The sequence below is a fragment of the Hippichthys cyanospilos genome, chromosome 9 (genome assembly GCF_059441005.1).
Source record: "Hippichthys cyanospilos isolate Australia breed blue-spotted pipefish chromosome 9, RoL_Hcya_1.0, whole genome shotgun sequence".
Lineage (NCBI taxonomy): Eukaryota > Metazoa > Chordata > Actinopteri > Syngnathiformes > Syngnathidae > Hippichthys > Hippichthys cyanospilos.
The window spans coordinates 3692179-3712931 of NC_142377.1; the positions used below are offsets into that span (position 1 = coordinate 3692179).

Below are 20753 nucleotides of genomic sequence, written 5' to 3' on the forward strand. Positions count from 1 at the left end.
AGTCGGAGATCGAACCCACAACCTCTCAGTTAGGAGACAATGACTGACAATGACAATGACAATTCAGCATGCAACTTCCTGATGTGAATGTTCTTTCTGAAAATAGAAAATAAACCCAATGCAAAGGTTTCTAATTGTATCCCAGGGCTCTTACTTGTTAAAAATTAAAACTTGCGAGAGCCGGGTATGAATCCATATTTTTAAATTACACGTAGTAACGACCTCCTACGAGGAGTGGCGCTGTTGAAAAATCGCCAATTCCTTTAGGGCATCTGTAAGATACCAAACGGAAGCCCGCCTTTCACCACAACGTGTGCCGTTCGTGTTCCGCCGTTTTACAACAAAGCTTGAGCCCCAAGATCCTCGTCCAACTTTAATTGGAAGCGATTTGGAAGGATGGCGTACCGAGGGCAAGGCCAGAAGGTTCAGAAGGTTATGGTTCAGCCTATTGTATCCTTTTTTCACCTCTTTGTTGGATGAACGACACGGAACTCCAATTAGCTTTAGCAGTTAAGCTAACGCGTTCACGGGGCTTACCTGATATTAGTCATTCTATTTTTTATGCCTATTGCAAGGCAGATTTGCACATATATTTTAACATTCTGCTGTTGAAATTGGTTTCATTGTAGATAACTCATTGCATGGCCCATCAGTGGCTCGTTGTATTGTGTGCTCGTCGTGTGATAACGCACGACCATTGAGTAATGATAAAGACGAAACACTCGAAATCGAACATTTCAATAAATTCTGTTAGTTTCTGCATACAAGCTTTAACATTTGCGACAGTTTTGTGCGTCTGTATTAGCATCATATAATTGTAAGTTTCTTTGACCACATCAATCAGAACCTAATTTTCAGATATCTCCAAAATGTAAGTACTTAATTTTTAATTTTTTTCGCCTCTGTTGATAGTTTCTCATGAGGGATTACAATTTCAAATTGTTTCATTCATTCACAGCGCTCAAGGATCCAGGTGTGGTTGTACGAGCAGGTCAACATCAGAATAGAAGGATGTATCATTGTAAGTCCATCTCAAAACTGTCCTTAATACTCCTGTAGGAAATATTTATCTGAAAGATAAATTAACGTAAAACAATAATAATGGCGTATGAGACAAAATGCTAATTATTTTAAATAACTATCTCAGTTAACAGAGCTGGGGAATATATTGCATTCAATTGATTTGTCATTTAAAAAGCACACATTGCAAAATTTGCTACACAAAAAATTATTTTGCAAGTGTCAAACTACTACTAGTTGCCCCCACCCTTCCAAATTGTGATTGCGATTTGGTTAAGTTGGTTTTTATTTATTTTTTTCTCAGTCGTCAATAACTGCTATTCTTCATCACTGTCAACTTATCACTGACTGAATAAAAAATAAAGCATACATGTACAAAAATTAAAGCATACCCCTTCTTTAATGAGTAACATCAGAAATACTGAAATGTAGAAAAAGCGTGATAATGCTTACTTAAGATGTAATATTTTTCTATTTTAATAAATAATCATTTGCAGAATCTCATAATTAAACATGATTTCATTTTTTTTGTTTTGAAACCAATGGTTGATTTCATCCTCTTAGTATTTAAGATATTAACCTTTTATGCACTAGTTATTTTCCATGAATTTTATACCTACATTTGAAAAGTTTGTAGTATGATAATTTAGATAAACATATATTGTGTAAATGTTGCTTGCTACTTTGACACTTAAAGGGTTTGTTATGATGTCCAAATCCCAGTCTCATAATCAGAAAACGGAGAAGATTACAAAATTTTCAGTTGGTCTGAATAATAAGTTAATTTTTTAGTTCTACAAAAGTACAGAGATATTGCTAAAGGACCATATTTGCTAAAATATATCTATATGCCACATGGAAACAATAGAAGTAAACACAAAGATGTTTTGGGCTACTTGTTTCAAACCAATGCTTCACAACCCATACAGTGTAAACGGTTTTAAAAATGTTTACAGTAAAAATAGGAAACAAAGTTTAAAAAGACAGTTGGACTACACAATTCTTCCTGTCTTTAATACATTGTTGAGGTGTTGACTCAGTGTCATCAGATCCCCAAAATCAAGTGAATTGGTTTCATTGTAAACAAAAAAAAACAGTTAAGTGTGGAAGAAATTAAAAATTTGCATTTTTTTGTTTTGCCATAAATACTCTGTTCACTATTTTTAGGGTTTTGATGAGTACATGAACTTGGTTCTTGAGGATTCCGAAGAAGTCCACATGAAGACAAGGAATAGAAAGCCCCTGGGTGAGATCTTACATCCTTTATTGTCTTGTTTTGTGTTTTTGTTCAGCTTTTAGCTTATCTCTCTATTGATTCTTTTAATGCAAGGAGCTGAAAAATATAAAATGTAAGGCATATTGCTACTGTCTGGCAGAACCCGCATATCTTTTTTTTTTTTTTTTTTTTTACTGTTATTCATCTATTTATTTATAATGTTAATAATGTATAACATTTCTTGGGCAGCACGCTAGAATAGTGGTTAGCACATAGGCCTCACAGTTCAGAAGTTGCAGATTCAATTCCGACTCTGACCTTCCATTGTGGAGTTTGCATGTTTTCCCAGTGCCAGCTTGGGCTTTTTCCTAGTATTTTGGTTTCCTCCCATATTCCCAAAAACATACATGGTAGGTATATTGTGACCCTCCAGATTGCCCTTTGTTGTATTTGTCAGTGTGAATGGTTTCACTTCAGTTTGTGCCCTGCGATTGGTTGTCAACCGGTTCAGGGTGTCACCCACCTAATGCCGTGACCCTAGTGAAGATAAGTGGCTAAGAAAACGGATGGATGAATACGAATTCTGTCCCAGAGTCATCTATCTAAAGCAGGGTTGTCTAGCCCCGGTGCTCGAGGGCCGCTATCCTGCATTGTTTTGTTCTTTCCATCCTCTATCACACCTGATTCAAATGATAACTCATCATTGAGCTCAGCTGAAGCCTGATAACGATCCTGATCATTTGAATCAGGTGTGATGGAGGATGGAAATAAGAAAGCACTTGTAGGATTGCGGCACTTGGGGGCCAGGTTTCAAAAGCATCAAAAATAGCTTGACAACAAATCTATTGGTACTCTTCAGCATACCTCATTTCAGAGAAGTGTTGAAAAAGTTAATGTAAGTTCCTCGTTCTCTCGAGTACAATACAGTAAAATAAGAAATATTTAATATATTTGTAATTTTGAGCAGAGTTTGGAGTCTTACATTTTGTTTTGCTGGTCCAGCATTCGTCCATCATCGTCGGGCCACCTTTTTTCCAAACCAAGCCAAATTGTAATCGTCAGTCCGTTTAAAACGCAGAAACACATTTTTTAACTATACTGCAAATTTTTGCGGAGGAGCTCAGCAGAAAGTTTGTGTCTTACTGGTGGCCAGTGGTCACACCAAAAAGGTGTTGAACATTGCGTGAAAGTCAATTATCACATTATATCCCTTGGAATTACGTTGTTTGCGCAAACGGATTAGGAGTTGAAACCATTTGAAAACATTTCCTGGTGGTGGCGATAGGTCAGTCTCATCGGTGTTACTGTAGTATACAATTCGGCAGAGAAACCACCCAGCTCGAACTTTCACCACTACCACAATAAGATGATATTTAAAATATAACAGGGGGCCTGATTTTGTTTTGCTTTTGGTCCAATTTTATGTGGGTATAGAGAGAGACATGAATGTGTTAAGTAGGGTGCTTGTAGATTTTACAGTTTTGTCAGAAGGTACTGCATTAAATGCAATAGTAGGAAAGTAGGAAATTTCAGGAGACAGCATTCATTCGGTGTGATTTCAGTGCTGTGTCCACATGACAGTTTACTTCTTCCTTTGACTAATTCCTTACTTCTTAATTTTACTCATCTTACTCACATCTATATTTCTTCTCTTTTCCAGGAAGGATCATGTTGAAAGGGGATAACATTACCTTGTTGCAGAGTGTATCCAAGTGACGTCAACAAAAATCTCAACCGTTTATGATCACCAATGACAATGTTTTATTTTCTTTGTGTTAGCCATTCATTATGACAGGTTTATGAAAATTGCCCATTTCTACGTTCATTTTGAAAATAAAGTTTTTCTTTGTCACAGTCGGGATTTTTTTAAATGGACTTCACATGTTGGTTTGCATGAAAATTCAGGTAATTGTGTTGCATTGCCATCTAGTGGCAGACGATTGTCATGGATATAATATGTAGGTCAACATTTTACCAAAAAACAGAAAACCTTAAATGAATTGGATTACTCTTTTTTTTTTTTTTTTTTTTGCGGGCGAGTTTTCTAAAACTGGTGATTTTAAAATTTCAGGAGGGGTGAGTATGGTTTTAAATGTACATTTTGGACTTAAATATATATATAGCCCTTTTAAATGTACATTGTATTTAATGTAGGTGTTTTGGCAGTTGATTGTACTTCGTTGACTTTTTTCTTTGGGGGGGTTGTAAAATCAGTCGAAATGTGCAATAACTTAACTAGCACTGGTCGCGAAGTGCCGTCCGTGTCCCTGTTTGGTTGCCTGGGAAGCCCCTATTACAAGAGTGGAACTGCCAACGCCCGACGTAAAGACGCAAGTGGGAGATACGGTAAGAAAATTCCCCATAAACATCTTAATGTTCGATTCGTTGTTTAGATAATTTAGCTTGTATCTGTGGAATAGCTGTGGTTCGGGTACGATCAGTATTTTTTTTTTATTATATCGGTGACATCCCTAGGAGATTAGCCCGGTGGCTTTGCTAGCAGGCTAATTTGTATCCAGTTTCTCGAGAAGTATGATTAAAGTCGTCCGTTTAGACATTCTGTAGTTAAAACAGCAATACAACAGCTATACATATATATTTAATATGGACGCCACCAAAGTTCTAATAACTGAATAGGCAGCGTCCTTTTCGATCGATTAACATGTACATTTACTTGACTGGAAACAGCCGGCCATTGGCTAACCGCTTTTGAAGCCGCTTAACAGTCTGTTTTAGGACCTCGTAATAGTGAGACATGTTGAAGTTTATTGGAAAACTGCCAGAAACAAAAGGTTTTAAAGGATAGAAATCAACCCGACGCCTCATCGTATCAGCGGACAGGAAAGTGGGGTGATGGTGGGCGGTAGCGTGCAGACTGAGGCCAGCAAAATCGACAAGCTTGTGTAGCTAAGCTAATGGTAGCCGTTTGTGTTAGGTTCCTCTTTGATATCTGGTGGGTTACATGCAATAGTACGACCAATTCATAGATTAAAAAAAACCACAAACATTTGTGGACCAGTCAAGAAGACACATCAACGATGTGATCAAATAGAACGTCAATTCCTTCACCATGGTCAATAACTTGGGGTGTAGCATTATAAGCATATGATCTATCCCATTCAATATATTTTAAATTCTTAAGTAAAGCAGAGCAAAAACCAACATTCTGGATACATCTAATAAAAGGTGGACGTTTCTAATATACCAAAATCAGCCTGCGTGCAAAAAGGGTACTGATGCTATCACTTCTATTTTCTGCTGTATGCTCTATGGAGTACCAAGAAATTTTTAAGAGTGGGGTAGGACCAAAACACATGTCCTAGTGACACCTTGGGCAGATGGCTTGAACAGATTGATATTTGTTGCTATTTTGTCATTAGAGTAATAAATTCTGTGAGAGACCTTAAAGTGTATTATTTACTCATGCTCTATACACATGATGTAAGTATTTATATTAGTAATGCACTTAACCTGGACATCCTCAATAATCGTGATACAAACATTTCAATATGTGTGTGTGTGGGGGGGGGGGTGCTCAACGTTTCAAATTATCTAATTATGAGTGTGAGGAATCAAACCTTAGTTGATATAGATAAGGGATGCAACCAACTTGTTTTCATAATTGATGCATCTGTTGATTATTATATACTATTACGTTTCGGTTTCTATTCCTTTATTACTATTAGGACATTGATAAAGCAGGAAATGTATTATTTTAATTATTACTACTTTGGTCAATAACATCAGAAAATAGGTGAAAGTATTTAGGGAAGCACAGCTGTTTTCCCTACACCGAAACAATAAATATTTTGTTATCACCACTAGTGTTTTACAAAATAATGAGCGATGTATACACAAATGCATGCGTAAACACACAATTTTAAATACAGGCAGAACCTTAAACGTTTTGTTGCTACTTCCCATTTTTATTGTGTGAAGACACGTGAAGACCAACATAAGAACAAATGATTAAAAATATCAGACACCACAGTTGCATTTCTTTGAGCCATGGGTGTTCGTATTCCAACAAGTCTGACAGGAAGCAGTGCAGGGTCATTGTGTTTGCTATCTATTTGTTTTTTGAACTGCTTCACCAGTTAGCTTAGGCATAACTTGGCATAGCTTTTAATTTACGTCACCTTGTTACCTACCAACACCTACCTACCAAAGCCACGGAAATCTCGCTGATAGGCACAACACCCCAAAAAAATTACTATTCATTTTTTTTTTTTTAGCACTAAACTGCATTCAAGTGTCATTTGTTTACAGTGCCATAGTTTCCTGAACGCCTGCCCCAGCTGTTGAAAACAATCCTGGAAGTAACACTGCAGGAAATTAAGATTGAAATTGTTGCACTACTGTATTCATTTTCTAACGGAATGTGAAATATTAGATTGGAAAAAAAGGTGGTTTGTAAAAAGCGACAGTGGAGAAGTCACAAAAGGAATTGGGGATAATGATAAACATGAACTGAAGAGAGTTCAATTGTTTCTCATGTAGGCCCATCTTTGTTAGAAATCCTCACCTAGTATGGCCAAGTGGGAATCTTTGAAGGCCAATAATATAAAGGGGTCATAACATAAAAAGTAAACTTTTGGGAGATTTGTCCATGTTCCAATGTTGATTTCTCACCCTGAACACTGCCAAAGTGTTATTTTCCTTCAATGATGCATTTCTAAGCACAATTCTGCATTCTCCTGGCAACAGGAGCAATTGGTACCTCAACTGCACCTCCCTGTACCGCCTGTGCAAGAGAAAATACATGCCGGCCTTTTTCTTTAGTTCCGTTTTGGTTCCGGAGTTGAGGAGGCAAGGCTTTGCACTGAGTCAGCCAAGTAAAAACAGCAATATTTCATTATTAGCTATAATGTTTTAATGTAGAAAATGCTGAAGTGGCAAAATGTGTTTGGGAACACATGGGTGGACAATTAACGTCAGTAGTAAATAATTCACCTGTGGGTGGAACTATTGTTATGAATACTGGTTTCCTACGAGGACTGATCTGTCAGGAGGAACACATCATTGCCATTTTGTCATTTTAATGTCTGTAAAATGACAGTTTTTGGCTGCTTTATTCACCGTTGGACTAGTTCCCATCAGTCTCGAGCCTCGCGAGGATGAGCGATTAAGATGATGGATAAATATATGTTATTGCAAGGCAGCCACACGGGTAAGAGGTGCGGTTTCTACTTCCTGGTTGGAAATATCTATACCTTAAAACTTTAATAAAAAATTAAATTGCCATATCTAATTTAAATGTATGTAATGCCAGTATGAAATATCATGTTATAGGCCCTTTAAAGAATGTTTTGGAGACCCAATCCACCTTTAGTCTTAAACCTTTCCAAATAAATTCTGCTCCATTTGGGTGACAAATGGTTCCATATGAAAGACAAATTCTATTTATCCAATATGATAACAAAATGTTTCAGGAGCTAAAAAGGAATGGACACGAGCATTACAGAAATCGCTTTAGCACTGTCATTTTAATGGTACAGTAAATGGAAACTCGGTGTTTGGCGTCCAGTGAGGAAATTGTCACAGGTGACTGTAAATTAATATTAAAAGAGTCATCTCACATTAAAAATGGTTATTGACCTCATATTAAAGCAGTTTGGTCATGGTGGATAAGACTTAGAATTCATTCGGGTTTGGCAGCGATGTGGTTAATATTTTATCATTGCAACGAGGAGGAGAAATGGGTCCATAAAACTAGCAGTGTAATGGATTCTTGCCATTTAATTAATATTAACAATATGATTTCTTGACGAAGGGTTGAAGGTGGGCTGACAAAAAAGTGGTACATTGGGTTCAGAATAGTGACTTTTTAAATTATGTAACTATTCTGTTGACCATAACCATATTAATACATTGAAAATCAATGTGACTGTTTTCTCTCACACCATCATTGTAACACCAATCTCTAATAATTCAACTCTCAGGCCAGTTTAGTACCGGGGTTCGGGACCCATTCCTTATGGCGTCTGGTCTGTCATGCGCTGGATGCACACAATCTGTTGTATTTCGAGTTTCATATTAAATATTTCCTTCTTTTTTTTTGTTCCTATAGGGATTGAATGATTTGTGAAGAATGCAGACCATCAAGTGTGTTGTAGTTGGGGACGGTGCTGTGGGTAAAACCTGCCTGCTCATCTCATACACCACAAACAAATTTCCATCGGAATATGTTCCGACAGTAAGTAATCCTATTTGGTCAGACTCCTGACGAAATGCCTAATCTTAACAGTTTATTCTCCAGGGATTTGCTCCGAAACATTTATTCAGCATAAATTAAGCCATACTCTTGATGCATCAAAACATTGCATTGAAAGCATGCATGTGGAAGTTGATGGTTAAGGGATGGCATGGCTCTTTTGGTAAAGACGCTGAACCCCTAGTTTCTCCTGATGCTGTGTTATCAGTAGGTAAATGACTAGTTAGTGTAAAGCACTTTGAGTACCGAAGGTAGAAAAGCGCTATGTAAGTGAAAGTCCATTCCAAATCCATTTAGACTTCTGGGTGCACCTAAAATTTCCACCTGAAAATAACTGAAAAGTGTAATTTCAGATTTGTACCGAAATCCTGTAATCACCAAAATGCCAATCCAGATTGATAATGCAGGCAAACAAGTCATTTTTGTCACTTAAAACTATTTTTAAAGAAAGACAATGCAATGCAAATCGTTTATAATTTTTTAATGTTAAGTGTGTCTGGTGGGTATGCATTTGATGTTTTGTCTTAAATGCAAAATTTCATGACAATCAAAATATTCCTGAAAGAAAGTGTGTTCTGGAAAAGCTATGATAGGAGTATGCCAATCACTTGGAAGGAACCAGAAAGCTTGTATTTAGACAAGTTTAACAAATTGTTCTAACAAAACTTTTTTTTTTCTTAAATTTGAGATTTTCATGGTATTTTAATTCTTTTGGTGTCTCCCATTTTTGGTTCTGAATTTCATCCAAGAATTTCAATGTTGGTGACTTCAGTCATAATATAAACATGTAATTTAGGATGTGAAACATAAACAGTTGACATTTTTTCATCTTTGTTTTACAGGTGTTTGATAATTATGCCGTAACTGTAATGATCGGAGGCGAGCCCTACACACTGGGCTTATTTGATACCGCAGGTATGCATTTGATCTTTTTTTTCCCTCCCCCATATACTTCATCCAGGCAATTTTTCCTCAATGTTGGCATTATTGTAGTTATGTGCAGGCGAACAAAAAAGGCTGGGGATCAATGCTCATTTTACCTCTGAAACTGTTGGGTCCCCTGGACTCGCAATACCAAAAAACTATGGGTCACAGCAGAAATGTTGAGTCCCAAAAATTGCGCAATAAAAAGAACCACACCTACATCTATGTAAGTTACGTAAATAAGTCTATGGTTCAAACTGCATTTATGAGACATGAGCAAAAACCAACAACAGATATTAACTAATGTCACAGTGAAACAAATAATAGAATGACCTTCCATGTAGTATCCATCATCATCATCATTTATGGAAACAAAGCGGTGTTCCTTTTTTTTTCGATTGACAATCTTTTTTTAACCGCAAGATCAAAGCAAACATGCCGGACTAAGTTGTCAGAAATATTCGTAAGTCATCACGATTTGTTGAATAAAAGAGTAGATAGGTGATGATTAATGATTTTAAAAAACAATGCATACGATGTACGCATGTCAATCTGAAAGTATGTGTCCCTGTCAAAATTATGTGTCTAGGATGCAGGCAAACGAGAGCACTGGCTGATTGCGGAAATAAATGCCAATATGGGATGATGTAATTGCTGTCTTGTGCATATAACACATTTTTTAGATTATTGTTATTTTTAACTAGTGTCTCCTTGCGCTGCACATGCATGTCATTGTAATTATGTTGTCGATAGGTTTGGGACAGAAAGCCAACCAAGGTGATTGGTGATGTTGACTTTTAAAATAGGTCAACTAAAAATATCCGACTTGAAGCTTTGCCAGAACAATGTTTGCCTCGCGGCTCCCTTTTTCAACACGGACCTTTCTTGCACATTCTTCCACATTAATTCATGTTTATCTTTCACTCATGCACTGAACAGTGGCTGAGGTAAGCCACTTAACAACAAAGTATGTTTCGAAAATCAAAATAAATAAAAATGCAATCCTAGAAATGAGTCTTGTTGATTTTTGGTAAAACAGTGTCATGTTTGGTCATGTTAAACCCATATGTATTTTTTTCCTCCAGCTATTCAAAATTTGATAATGAGTTATCTGTATCAGTCTTGAGAAATAGAAATTCATCCCAAAAAAAAATGCATCCCTACTAAATATCTGTCTACTATTGACTATGACCGGCGGGCCTCGTAGCTCCTGCGCAAGTTAGCCTAGCACCTGGCGTGCCATATTATTGTACATTATTAATACAATATTATTTTGTTGTTTTGTCTTTCCAGGTCAGGAAGACTATGACAGGTTACGACCTCTGAGTTATCCTCAGACAGATGTCTTCCTTGTGTGTTTCTCCGTTGTGTCTCCCTCATCATTTGAAAATGTAAAAGAAAAGGTAAGTTCCCGTGTGATCGTTTGGCTATACCCATCATGTTTCATTGTGAGAATTTCATTCATTGGTGAAACGAAAACAATAATGAATCTTACTGTCACAATCAAAATGCATACACGTAGTTTTTTGCATCTGCTTTCATTTCACAGAAAGCTGATATGCTTGCTTAGTGAATGGACACGGCTGATGTTAGCCCCTTTTACACCGCAGGAACTCTTCCGCGTTACCCGGTTAGCTTTAGTTCCCATTTTCATTCACACCAAAAATCCCGGGTAGGGAAGGTTCCGCTAAGCCTATATCCTGAACCATTTCATTTCCCAGTTGCGACTAGGTTCTTTGGCGAGCTACGAGGGGGGTGTGCTGTGCTAACTAACGCCGATTGGTTGGTTGGACTCAGGGGAGTATTGTTTCAGTATCAGCAGCCGCCATTACGCTTTGTTTACAATCTGGCCAGTTTAATATTTTTGAAATTGTGGAACGAGAGACTATTGATAGGTGGATGGGTGCCCTATAACAGACTCTACTGCGTATTGACGGAGAAGACGACATCCAACTCCAATTTGTTTCAAGTATGAGAAAAGGCAAGTTGCTGACCGGAATGGTCACCATGAGCAAGCACCTTTGTGATGCGCGGAATTTCAAAAAACAAAATAAAGCACATGGACAGAACACCAAATGAAGTAGATTTATTTCCCAGCAACCTGGATCAGAAATCCGCTACATTTAGTGCTCAGTCCGTGTATTCTTTTGTATAGCTTTTTGTTACTTTTTTTGTAAAGCTTTTTGCAACATGCCGAGAGACGCTGAAAACACCAGCCCGCCAACTGATACCGGGCGTCAGCAAATCGACTTCTCCTCCATTCTACTTCTCGTTGTTAAAGCAACCTGGCATTGGATCACAGAATCATGCAACAAGAATACAGACTTATGACAGCAGACTGCTGTAGCCAAGTCCGCGACATGCGCTGCTCCGAAAGCTCTGCATCTCAAAGAGGAACACACAAAATCACTCCCGCTGGCGGTGCCCGTCTCGCCGAGCGTCCTCTCCATGATGGAAGCTCCCGAAAAGAACACACAGTCATCTGCGCCGATTGCTTTAGTGCAGATGGTCCTTTTCATCGTGTACTTTTAGCTGGCTTCTAGTCACAAAGCACTTGCTGGAATTGGGAGAGTGTTCGCTCCAACAGCAACTTGTAGTTTTGATAGATTGTGTAACAGGTTATTTAGTATGTATGATGGTTTTTTTTTCTTTTACATTTGTTTTCTGTTTTGAATAGATGTGTTCTTAGTCAACTAATTTGAGTTGCGTGCGAGAAAGAAAGGGTGTGGTGTGGCTGAGCGAGACTGAGGTGAAAGGGGGCAAAAAAATAAGAGACTTGACTACGCATTGGTCCTGTCGTTTTGTGGTATTTAGTAGAAAGACAACAGGAATAGGAATCACGGTTTTACCCAAAGGGAATCCGAGAAGCTTCCTCCTTCCCCTTCTCAAGTTTACAGATTGCACAGCTCCAATAATGTATATGAATTTATTAGTATTAAGTTACAGCTGCAAATGAAGAAAAAGCTAATTAGGCTCCATTGTCATGCAGTCTGCGGCAGCTTCTTAATTTATCATCCTACTTGTCATTCGCCTTTTTAGTGACAAGATACCTATGAATAGCTCGCCTGTAATTAAAATGTTGAAAAAAAAATGTTCTGCCGTAGGTCAGCTACTTCAAAAATGCAATGCAGAAACCAGCACATTGCATGATAGTTCCGTCGCATTCACCCATGTCACTCAGTGTGTGGCAGCCTCAATGCGGTTGTAAGACTCAAATTATTCCTCTGATAACAGGAAGAACTTTCTTTCTGTGAAAATAAAAAGTCTTACTTTCCTTGGTTGACAGCCTGATAATTGTCTTTGTTTATCCAGTGGGTTCCAGAGATCACCCACCATTGTCCAAAGACTCCCTTCCTGCTAGTTGGCACTCAGATTGACTTGCGAGATGACCCCTCAACTATAGAGAAGCTGGCCAAGAACAAGCAAAAACCTATTACTCCAGAGACGGCAGAGAAGCTTGCAAGAGACCTCAAGGCTGTGAAATATGTGGAGTGCTCAGCTCTCACACAGGTAATGCATACTTTTTACATACACCTTTGAAAATTCATCATCCACAATTTTAAGAGCAAGAGCTAAGAAAATGGAGGAAAAGCTGCATGTCAAAGCACAAGCCTTTGCACACAATGCTTGATAAGCTTTGGCTTGCTCTCTGAACCTACCCCAGTGGTTTCAAGTTTTTTTTTTTTTTTTCATGTTGCCATGACATCAGCCATTGAATCATTTCCCATCACTTGACCTTTGCCAAATTTTACTGGAAAGTCATCAGTAAATTTTAATTGGTTTTATATTCAAAGCATTTTAATTGTTTTTATATTCAGTTTGACCATCAGAATCCAAAGTGTGCTCATGCGATTTTAACATCACTGTGACCGAACCCTGAGATGTTTAACCATCCATCCATCCATCCATCCATCCATCCATCCATCCGTGGCATGGCGTCGCGCAGCGTCTTGCGTCGCTCCATATGCGTCCATCACGTCGCCCGACGTGCCATCGCGCACTGTCGCGCGAACTCTATTGACTACAATACAAAACTGTCCGCTTTTACGCCTCGATCGCGTTTGATGTGAACGCAGCATTAGTGACACTGTGACGCCGACCGATTACGTATGAGCATGGTGTGACTTGCAATCATACGCACGCAGACTGACCGCCAAGTTTGAATTTTGTAAGTGTTGTTGATCTGTCCCCAGTGTGCGTATGTCAGAACACACTTCGACAGATCGTGAACAGTTCCTCAAAGAGATGAAGCTGGAGTGATTTTAAGTGGTTTACTGTTGTCTTCAGTCTTTTGAGGTTACAATTATTTCTCTGTTCAACTTAAAACAATCAAACAAACAAATACATGAAACATTTATAAACATAAAATGTACCTGCTGACATGCATGTCACACTAAGAAATAACGTAAGCTCACAAGCGATGCCTTTTTAAACACAAATAGCGAAAGGAAACCTCAAGAATGTTGTTGTTGTCAAGTGTCTGCAATCACAGAGAAATCCAGAATGCGAAGATTGAGGATAATAAGCCCTGCTTGCAGTCGCAGTTTGACGTGAACAGAAAATAAGAGCTATTACCTAAGAATGCCTGAAAACAATATAAACATAGCCAACCCTACAGATCAAGACAGTTGTTGATGCCGTAAAGCGGGTGAAATGCCGTAAAGAGGGGGCCAAAAAACTTAATATTCCACTTCGTAACGTGAAAAAAACATAAGCCAGGGACACCGTAACCTGGGGGTCCACTGTACTAAATTAGGTGTGATTGGGTGCTTGAATGGTTGTCTCTGTGTGACCTGCAATTGGCTGGCAACGAGTTTAGAGTGTCTCCCGCCTACTGCCTGAACCCATCTGCAATCGGCGCCAGCAAGCCTGCGACCCTTGTGAGGATAAACGACTCTAGAAAATGGATGGATGAGTGGACTTTATGTTCATGTATTTGGTGATGTAGTTTAAGAAGGACAAAAGAGAAACTTGACTGACAACAACAGTGTGGATTAAAACTGCATTTTGGCCCCTGCCTCACTCTTGTTCTCCTCCCTCCTTCCTTCCTTCCCTCCCTACCTCCCCACCTCCCCCCTTCCGATCAACATCTCCCTCTTGCACAGTTGCTGATGCAATTTCCTTTTTCCTGTACATAGTTCTCAGTATTCACTTTTGAATGTGTCATGGTATAGTTCAATAGTAGAGTTCAATTTGGACTTTTTCTTTGTGCATGTTCCGTATTTCTCTGAGTACAAGTTGAGTTTTTTTTTTTTTCCTCATTTTCAACACCCATATTAGGGGGGTCGACTTCTAACCACATAACTCAAAACACATCTAATTTTTTTCACATATCTGTGTTTGGATAACAATAATTCGAATGTGAAAAAGTGATTTGTCATTTACAAGGCTTAAAGTGATTTTATATATACCTTATATTCAATATATTATGCATCAGTTTTAGAGCGTTTGCATAGAACGCAAAACTGCACTTGACTTGTGTCTTTCAGCCCTAAGACGTGTGTTTGAAGCTGGCATGGATTTCGGCAGGTGGGGCGTGGGGGGGCAGTGAAGGGAGGAACCATTTGGCGTATTAGTGATGATGGGCTTTTAGACAAATTAATGTTCTGCTGTGTCAAAAAATGAATGCATTGAAACTTCAAATCATTTTATTGTTGCAGCAGTACTTTCAGCATTTGCGTCCACGCGCACACGTACATTGCTTCGGTGTCCTGTCCCATTTCCGCCCCACGCCCTCCCTCCTCATAACCGCAACAGTATGTTATTCGATATATGATGTAGAAATGCCTCTAAAAAAAAAAAAACATAATTTCATTTTAATAACACATCATGTGTTTTAATTAGACAGCTGTGATCTTTGTCGCCATTTAAGTCAAAGGTAGATTTCTCCTCTTGTTGTAGTAAAATTCACCCAAATTGAAGTTAAAAAAAAGAAGGTTCGACTTGTACTACGGTATCTGAAATACGGTATCACACTCAGGCCTTGCACATATCCCCACAAAGTCTTTCTCCATGCTCTGCTGTGGTCTTCCTGTCTTCTCATTTCACATCTTTCTGTGCTAACAACTTGTTGTCTTCCTCTCTTCTCACTTTAGCGAGGGCTGAAGAATGTATTTGATGAAGCTATCCTAGCTGCCCTAGAACCTCCTGAGATGCAGAGACAGAGAAAATGCTGCATATTTTAATTGTGCGACTCATACAGCTTATATCCACCACTAATTGTGGCATTTTAAAATTTTACTTTAGACACCTTTTTAAAATCTATAAAAACATACATGTCATATCCCAGTTTAAACATGCATCAATTTGCACATTCTCACATACTACCCTGTTTTAAATACAGTGGGCCCCCCGGTTTATGAGATTAATCCCTTCCACGATTGGGCTTGTAATGCGAGTTCGCCGTATGGCTGGCAATCCAAACCTAAGTTAAAGAGCTAATGCATTTAAAACTCCAGGTAAAGACATCCAAATAGTATATACATAATAAAAATTGTTATCAAATTACTATAGTAGGTGCTACATATATATAAAATATACATGTAAACAATTGAATAACATCATAAATAAAAAACATATAAAGGTTTTACCTTTATTTATTTACCCTACTGAGGGTAGCCTAGGCTACCTTAGCCTTCTTCGTATTTCTTAATTATCTCCAGCTTCGTTGCCATATAAATCATCTACTTCTCTCTTTAACATCACTAGCAATCATGGGACTCATGGCTAACCCATTCAAGTTTGAATTAAGCAGCACAATAAATAAGTTATCTTAAGCACTCAAGACAAGATCCAGTCTTAAGCATTCGGCCTTTTTGACAGTGATGCCGATCAATAGCAGGCCAGCATTGTAGTGACCTAAGCAATGATACGTATATAGACGTATGAGCGCGGACACATCCAACATGGCGAATAGCACCCACACTGATTGCTATCTTGGATTTGTCGCAAGGCGAAAGAAATGGTGGTAAAGAGGGGACCAAAAAAAAGTCGCAGGTCTCGTAAGTTGAATTAACGGTAAGGCAGGGACGTTGTAGACCGGGGGTCCACTGTATCTGTAAACAAGGCTTCACTGCTATTCTTGATTCTGTCTGTCGATCCGTGGATAATGTTATAATACTTGCTTGGACTTTGTGACATATTTGTATGGTTGGGCGATAGCCCAAAAATATAATCTCAATTATTTTTCTTCTCGGTCATTATTGGCGATTACAGTTTTAATCAAAGTAATAAACTCAACTAGCATTTATTTAAAGGTTTGATTCATTCAAATATAAATCCCATACAAAATGTTGTGACAACAATAAAATATACTGATTGTAAATCAGTTTGAATAAACTTCACATTCATAGCTTGTACAAAAAAGGTAGTCATAGCTTGTGCATGCTGTAACTTGCTTTCATGCTATGATTAAATGGTAACTGTTGTAGACGCATCTTGTAAAAAACCTGAGGGGGGTGCACATTATTCAAACTTAGACACCTAACCAGGGGTGTGTGTGAGTTTGGAGGTGTGGGGCTTACTCACATTATTTCATTGCTTCTGGTGACAGCAAAGGAGTTTGGGTTGTCTTGAGCAACCTAAGAACCACCAAAACAGAAACATGGGACATTCTTTTTTTTTGGAATCACTTAACAATACCAAATAAGCAAATAGCAATATATGACTAGATGATAATGACTAATGAATATAATAATGAAGCTTCTATTCTAAACATAATTAAGTGATCTCCCTTGCTGCTTGCTGTCTGTATCTTTTGCGGTCATGCTTCACGTTATGGGCATGAAAACAGACAAGAACCCCCTATTGTATATTGTAAAGTCGACTTTTTTGTGTGATTTTAATTATTTTGTAGACGTTATCATATAGAAACTCGGAAAAATATACCTCAAATCCAGATTCTGACAGATCCTGAAGGTTCTTTTTTGTATAGTAAAAAGGACAGTGCAAACGAAAAGGGTCCAAAACAACGACAATATGTTGAACGTGTGTAAACCTCTGAAAACAACCATATGAATATACTGTATTCTGCAAAGCTTTGCTTTCTGTTGCAACATAAAGATACTAACAGTTGTGTGGAAGAAAGAAACTTAAAATAAAGCACTAATGAGCTACTCTCTCTCTCTCTCTCTCTGTGCCCCTGTTCTTTCTAGTATTTGTGAAAAAAAAGTCAAATTTTAACATGGTGCAACTTATTGTGTTAGGTGTTTGTTTTTTAGTGCAATTGGCAACGTTTGAACTTTATTGTTTATTGTGATGTGATGCATTTAACCGTACATTGCAATGTAATATGAACCTATCTAATATGCAAGACTCGTTCGTGATCACTTTTTCTCTTATGACCAAAACATAACTCGTGCTGTTAGTTTTTCCTCCACGTTCTTGTGTTCGATTTTGATTTGCCTTGTGTTTGTCATTCACCTTGTACACCAGTATGTCAAACCCATTCAAAGAAAGCGATAGTTAATAAGCGGGATTTGAGTTGATACAATAGCGCGGTGTGTTCCCACTGTTCATTTCCTGACCTTTATTTTAATATTTTGAACACAGCTTTTCATCTGTTTTCACTGAGTGATTTCATTGTCTCTTTGCAGTTTTTGAAAAATGCTAAGTAAGATGTTTCAGCCCCACTTGGTTTTCCTTTGTTTGTCCTCTGCATGTTTGCACTTCCCCCTTATTTAGCCTGTGTATTTGTTTTTGTTCACAGAAAGGCCTAAAGAATGTGTTTGATGAGGCGATATTGGCTGCATTGGAACCCCCAGAGCCCAAGAAGAAGCGCAAATGTGTGCTGCTATGAAAAGAGTGTCTTTGTCAAAGCATACACATCTAACACGTACTCTTGCATACATACTGCCCACACCCGACCACCACATTTCCATTACTCTGCTACGGCTGATAGACAGCACTGACCTCCAAAGGCATGACTAGAACGATTACAGTCAAGCAAGTTTAACTGTCTCCGCAATAAGAAGCTTCGCCCTTAAGTCTGATTTGGGGGTAGAAGATCAGCCTAACCAGCAGGTTATTGCAGGCTTTGCACAGACTGGCATTGCCTCCGACGGGGATTCAAATACCAAGCTTATGTACATGTAGAAATGAAGTTGTTGAGCTTTTAAGTAGATTTCTTGAAATGCAATCAGTGTTGTGTGGCCTGATCTACCTTTTTAATGGCCCACCATTTAGTTGTCTTCAGCCACTGTGGAGTCCCGCCCCAACCCATCCTAGATGTCTCTGCGCCACATGGTGCTCAAGTTTTTGTTTGCCAACACCCCAAACACCTGATAGATTGTCAATGGTATTTATTACTTTTTCCAAACATTTAACCACTAAGGGAACTGTGTCCGTCTTAAAGGACACAGTATGGGGCAATACATCTAATGGTCCGTTTTGAACTTGAATTTATTCATTTCACATTCACGCTGCCCTGGAGTTTTCAATAGATGACTGATTAAAATATAAAATATTGCCGCAAGAATTTGCCCTTAGCTGTAGGGAACTTGAACAGTGTTATAAAAAAAAAAAAAGTCTATTTTTCGTGCATTATATGGGGGAGTGCAGCAAGATTCTCAGTCATTGTAATTCTGTCATCTTGCACTGAAGGGTTATTAAAAAAAAGTATTCTCCCTCATGTACTGGCACCAATGAAGACACAGGAGTAACAAACATGAGGTTCGCTACACTTTTTCACAGGGGGCACGTCGGCGTTCATAATATCATTTAGAACTTTTGGTCCCACCTACATTGGTTTGAATGTTGGCTCGGGCCTTTCTGTATAGTTTTGCAAGTTCTGACTATGCTTGCATTGGATATTTCTGGCTTTCTCCCATATTGAAAAAAAACCAAAAACAAACATGCATGTTAATTTAATTGAAGAATCTAAATTACCCACAGGAGTGAGCACATGAGAATAGTTGTTGATCTGCACATGCCGTGGCTTTTATTGTCACTCGGTCCAAGGTGTTGTTCCTCTCTCATCCCAAGTCAGCTGGGATAGGCTCCAGCTCCTCAGCCTTGCCCCTGGTAAGGATAAACCGTAAGGAGAACAGGTGGCTAAAAGTAGCTGAATCTTGGTCTCGCGTCAACTATAAGTTGGAACGTGTTTAATGTAGATTTCACTTTATTAATTTTATTTTCATCATTTTTGTTTTCTCACGCACTCTTCGTCTCACTCTCCCTCTCTATCGCTTCATCTCTAAATGTTACATTTAAATTGACTATACTTGCCATTCCATACCAAGAAAACCACTGCTTGATTTTGCCCAATAACACCTTTAATGGCAAAAAGACTGTTTGGTTGAAGATTTGCTTGGTTCTATTACTGGTGGCTTAGAGTTGGGTTGACATGCAGCCCATGTCAGTATCATTATAACCTGTTTGGTGAAAAACCAAATGCTTTTTGTCAAAGGTCTTTGTTCTTTGTATAATGCATTCTTAAAACTATTAAACTTATACCTTAATTGCCTTTACCACTTTCATTGGCATTTTTTTTTTTTGAATTTTCACTTCTGTGACCGAAGAACTTCCGGTACATTATTCATTAACCTAAAAGATTTCGCAATTTTCCTTCAAGACATTGGTTTGAGGCTGATGATGGAATTTACCACTAGGTGGCACTGTTAAGCCCAAAAACAATATTAGCTGCAGTGTGCAGTTGTCATATCTTTTCTCAGTTTATTTCTGCACAAGCGACTAAAATACCGTGAGTGAAATATTAAAGTACAGATGCTCTATTGCTGCACATGAGTACATTTTTTAGATATCGGCTTCACTTAAGAACTAGTGACAGTTTTAAGAACTAGATTTCCATTGCTATGACTGAGTTAAACAAATAACCTTTACAGTATGTTGTTTTACGTTGCATTTTCACTTTAAAAGCATACTATTTTTTAGTACGTCTTCCAAATGCATTTTCTCCCAAGTAATAATTAATTATCAATGGGCCAAATATTACAAATAACTAAAACTAATTAAACAAAGCCCCACCGTAAAAATCCTAACAAATATATTCTGAGTCACTAAAATTGAAGGTGTGTGTGTGCGTGTGTGTTTCATGGCACATCAGTGTGTAGTGAGAAGTAAACAGGTGTACTCCAGTGTTACTTCATTGGATGAAAACTTATTTCCTACAAAAATTGATTATGCATCAATCCTTGCCAGTGATTGTACAGTAACAGGCAACGCGATTTTATGTTCTTCCACTAGATGGCAGACGCTACACATTTAACCTGTTAATTCACTTGAGACGTTTTTTTGTTGAATAAAATGCTGTGTGATTTTTTTTTCTACTGTGAAATAGTATTTGCTTTGATCCAGTCACACAAACACTAAGAGAAAAGAATGATTGAATATGATTATTATTAGTGGAACGCGTGTCCTACA

The 20753-nt window shown here is 38.1% G+C and overlaps 2 protein-coding genes across 3 annotated transcripts; both read left to right on the top strand.

Annotated features, from left to right (window-relative positions):
* The first annotated feature begins 292 nt into the window (after positions 1-292).
* snrpe (small nuclear ribonucleoprotein polypeptide E) lies at positions 293-4090 on the top strand. Its single transcript, XM_088424579.1, has 5 exons — positions 293-450; positions 845-871; positions 959-1021; positions 2188-2266; positions 3897-4090. Exons 1-5 carry the CDS (start codon positions 397-399, stop codon positions 3950-3952), a joined length of 279 nt encoding a protein of 92 aa, XP_088280705.1. The 5' UTR covers positions 293-396; the 3' UTR covers positions 3953-4090.
* Positions 4091-4466: 376 nt separating this feature from the next.
* LOC148418553 (cell division control protein 42 homolog) lies at positions 4467-19840 on the top strand. Of its 2 annotated transcripts, none has more exons than XM_088424578.1 (6): positions 4467-4582; positions 8307-8432; positions 9293-9365; positions 10668-10777; positions 12687-12884; positions 15470-17493. In XM_088424578.1, the coding sequence occupies exons 2-6, from the start codon at positions 8328-8330 to the stop codon at positions 15557-15559; spliced, it is 576 nt and encodes a 191-aa protein (XP_088280704.1). In that variant the 5' UTR covers positions 4467-4582; positions 8307-8327; the 3' UTR covers positions 15560-17493. The 2 variants fall into 2 exon arrangements, with proteins under 2 accessions (XP_088280704.1, XP_088280703.1); XM_088424577.1 differs by lacking the exon at positions 15470-17493 and adding an exon at positions 18082-19840 and having other exon boundaries at positions 4468-4582.
* The last annotated feature ends 913 nt before the right edge of the window (positions 19841-20753 follow it).

Excerpts from the sequence above, each read along its gene's own strand:
- snrpe (XM_088424579.1), top strand. The coding sequence starts at position 397 with ATGGCGTACCGAGGGCAAGGCCAGAAGGTTCAGAAGGTTATGGTTCAG. Across the intron at positions 451-844 it reads AGGTTATGGTTCAGCCTATT|AACCTAATTTTCAGATATCT; the intron begins GTATCCTTTTTT and ends CACATCAATCAG. Across the intron at positions 872-958 it reads TTTTCAGATATCTCCAAAAT|CGCTCAAGGATCCAGGTGTG; the intron begins GTAAGTACTTAA and ends ATTCATTCACAG.
- LOC148418553 (XM_088424578.1), top strand. The coding sequence starts at position 8,328 with ATGCAGACCATCAAGTGTGTTGTAGTTGGGGACGGTGCTGTGGGTAAA. Across the intron at positions 9,366-10,667 it reads GGGCTTATTTGATACCGCAG|GTCAGGAAGACTATGACAGG; the intron begins GTATGCATTTGA and ends TTGTCTTTCCAG. Across the intron at positions 12,885-15,469 it reads AGTGCTCAGCTCTCACACAG|CGAGGGCTGAAGAATGTATT; the intron begins GTAATGCATACT and ends TTCTCACTTTAG.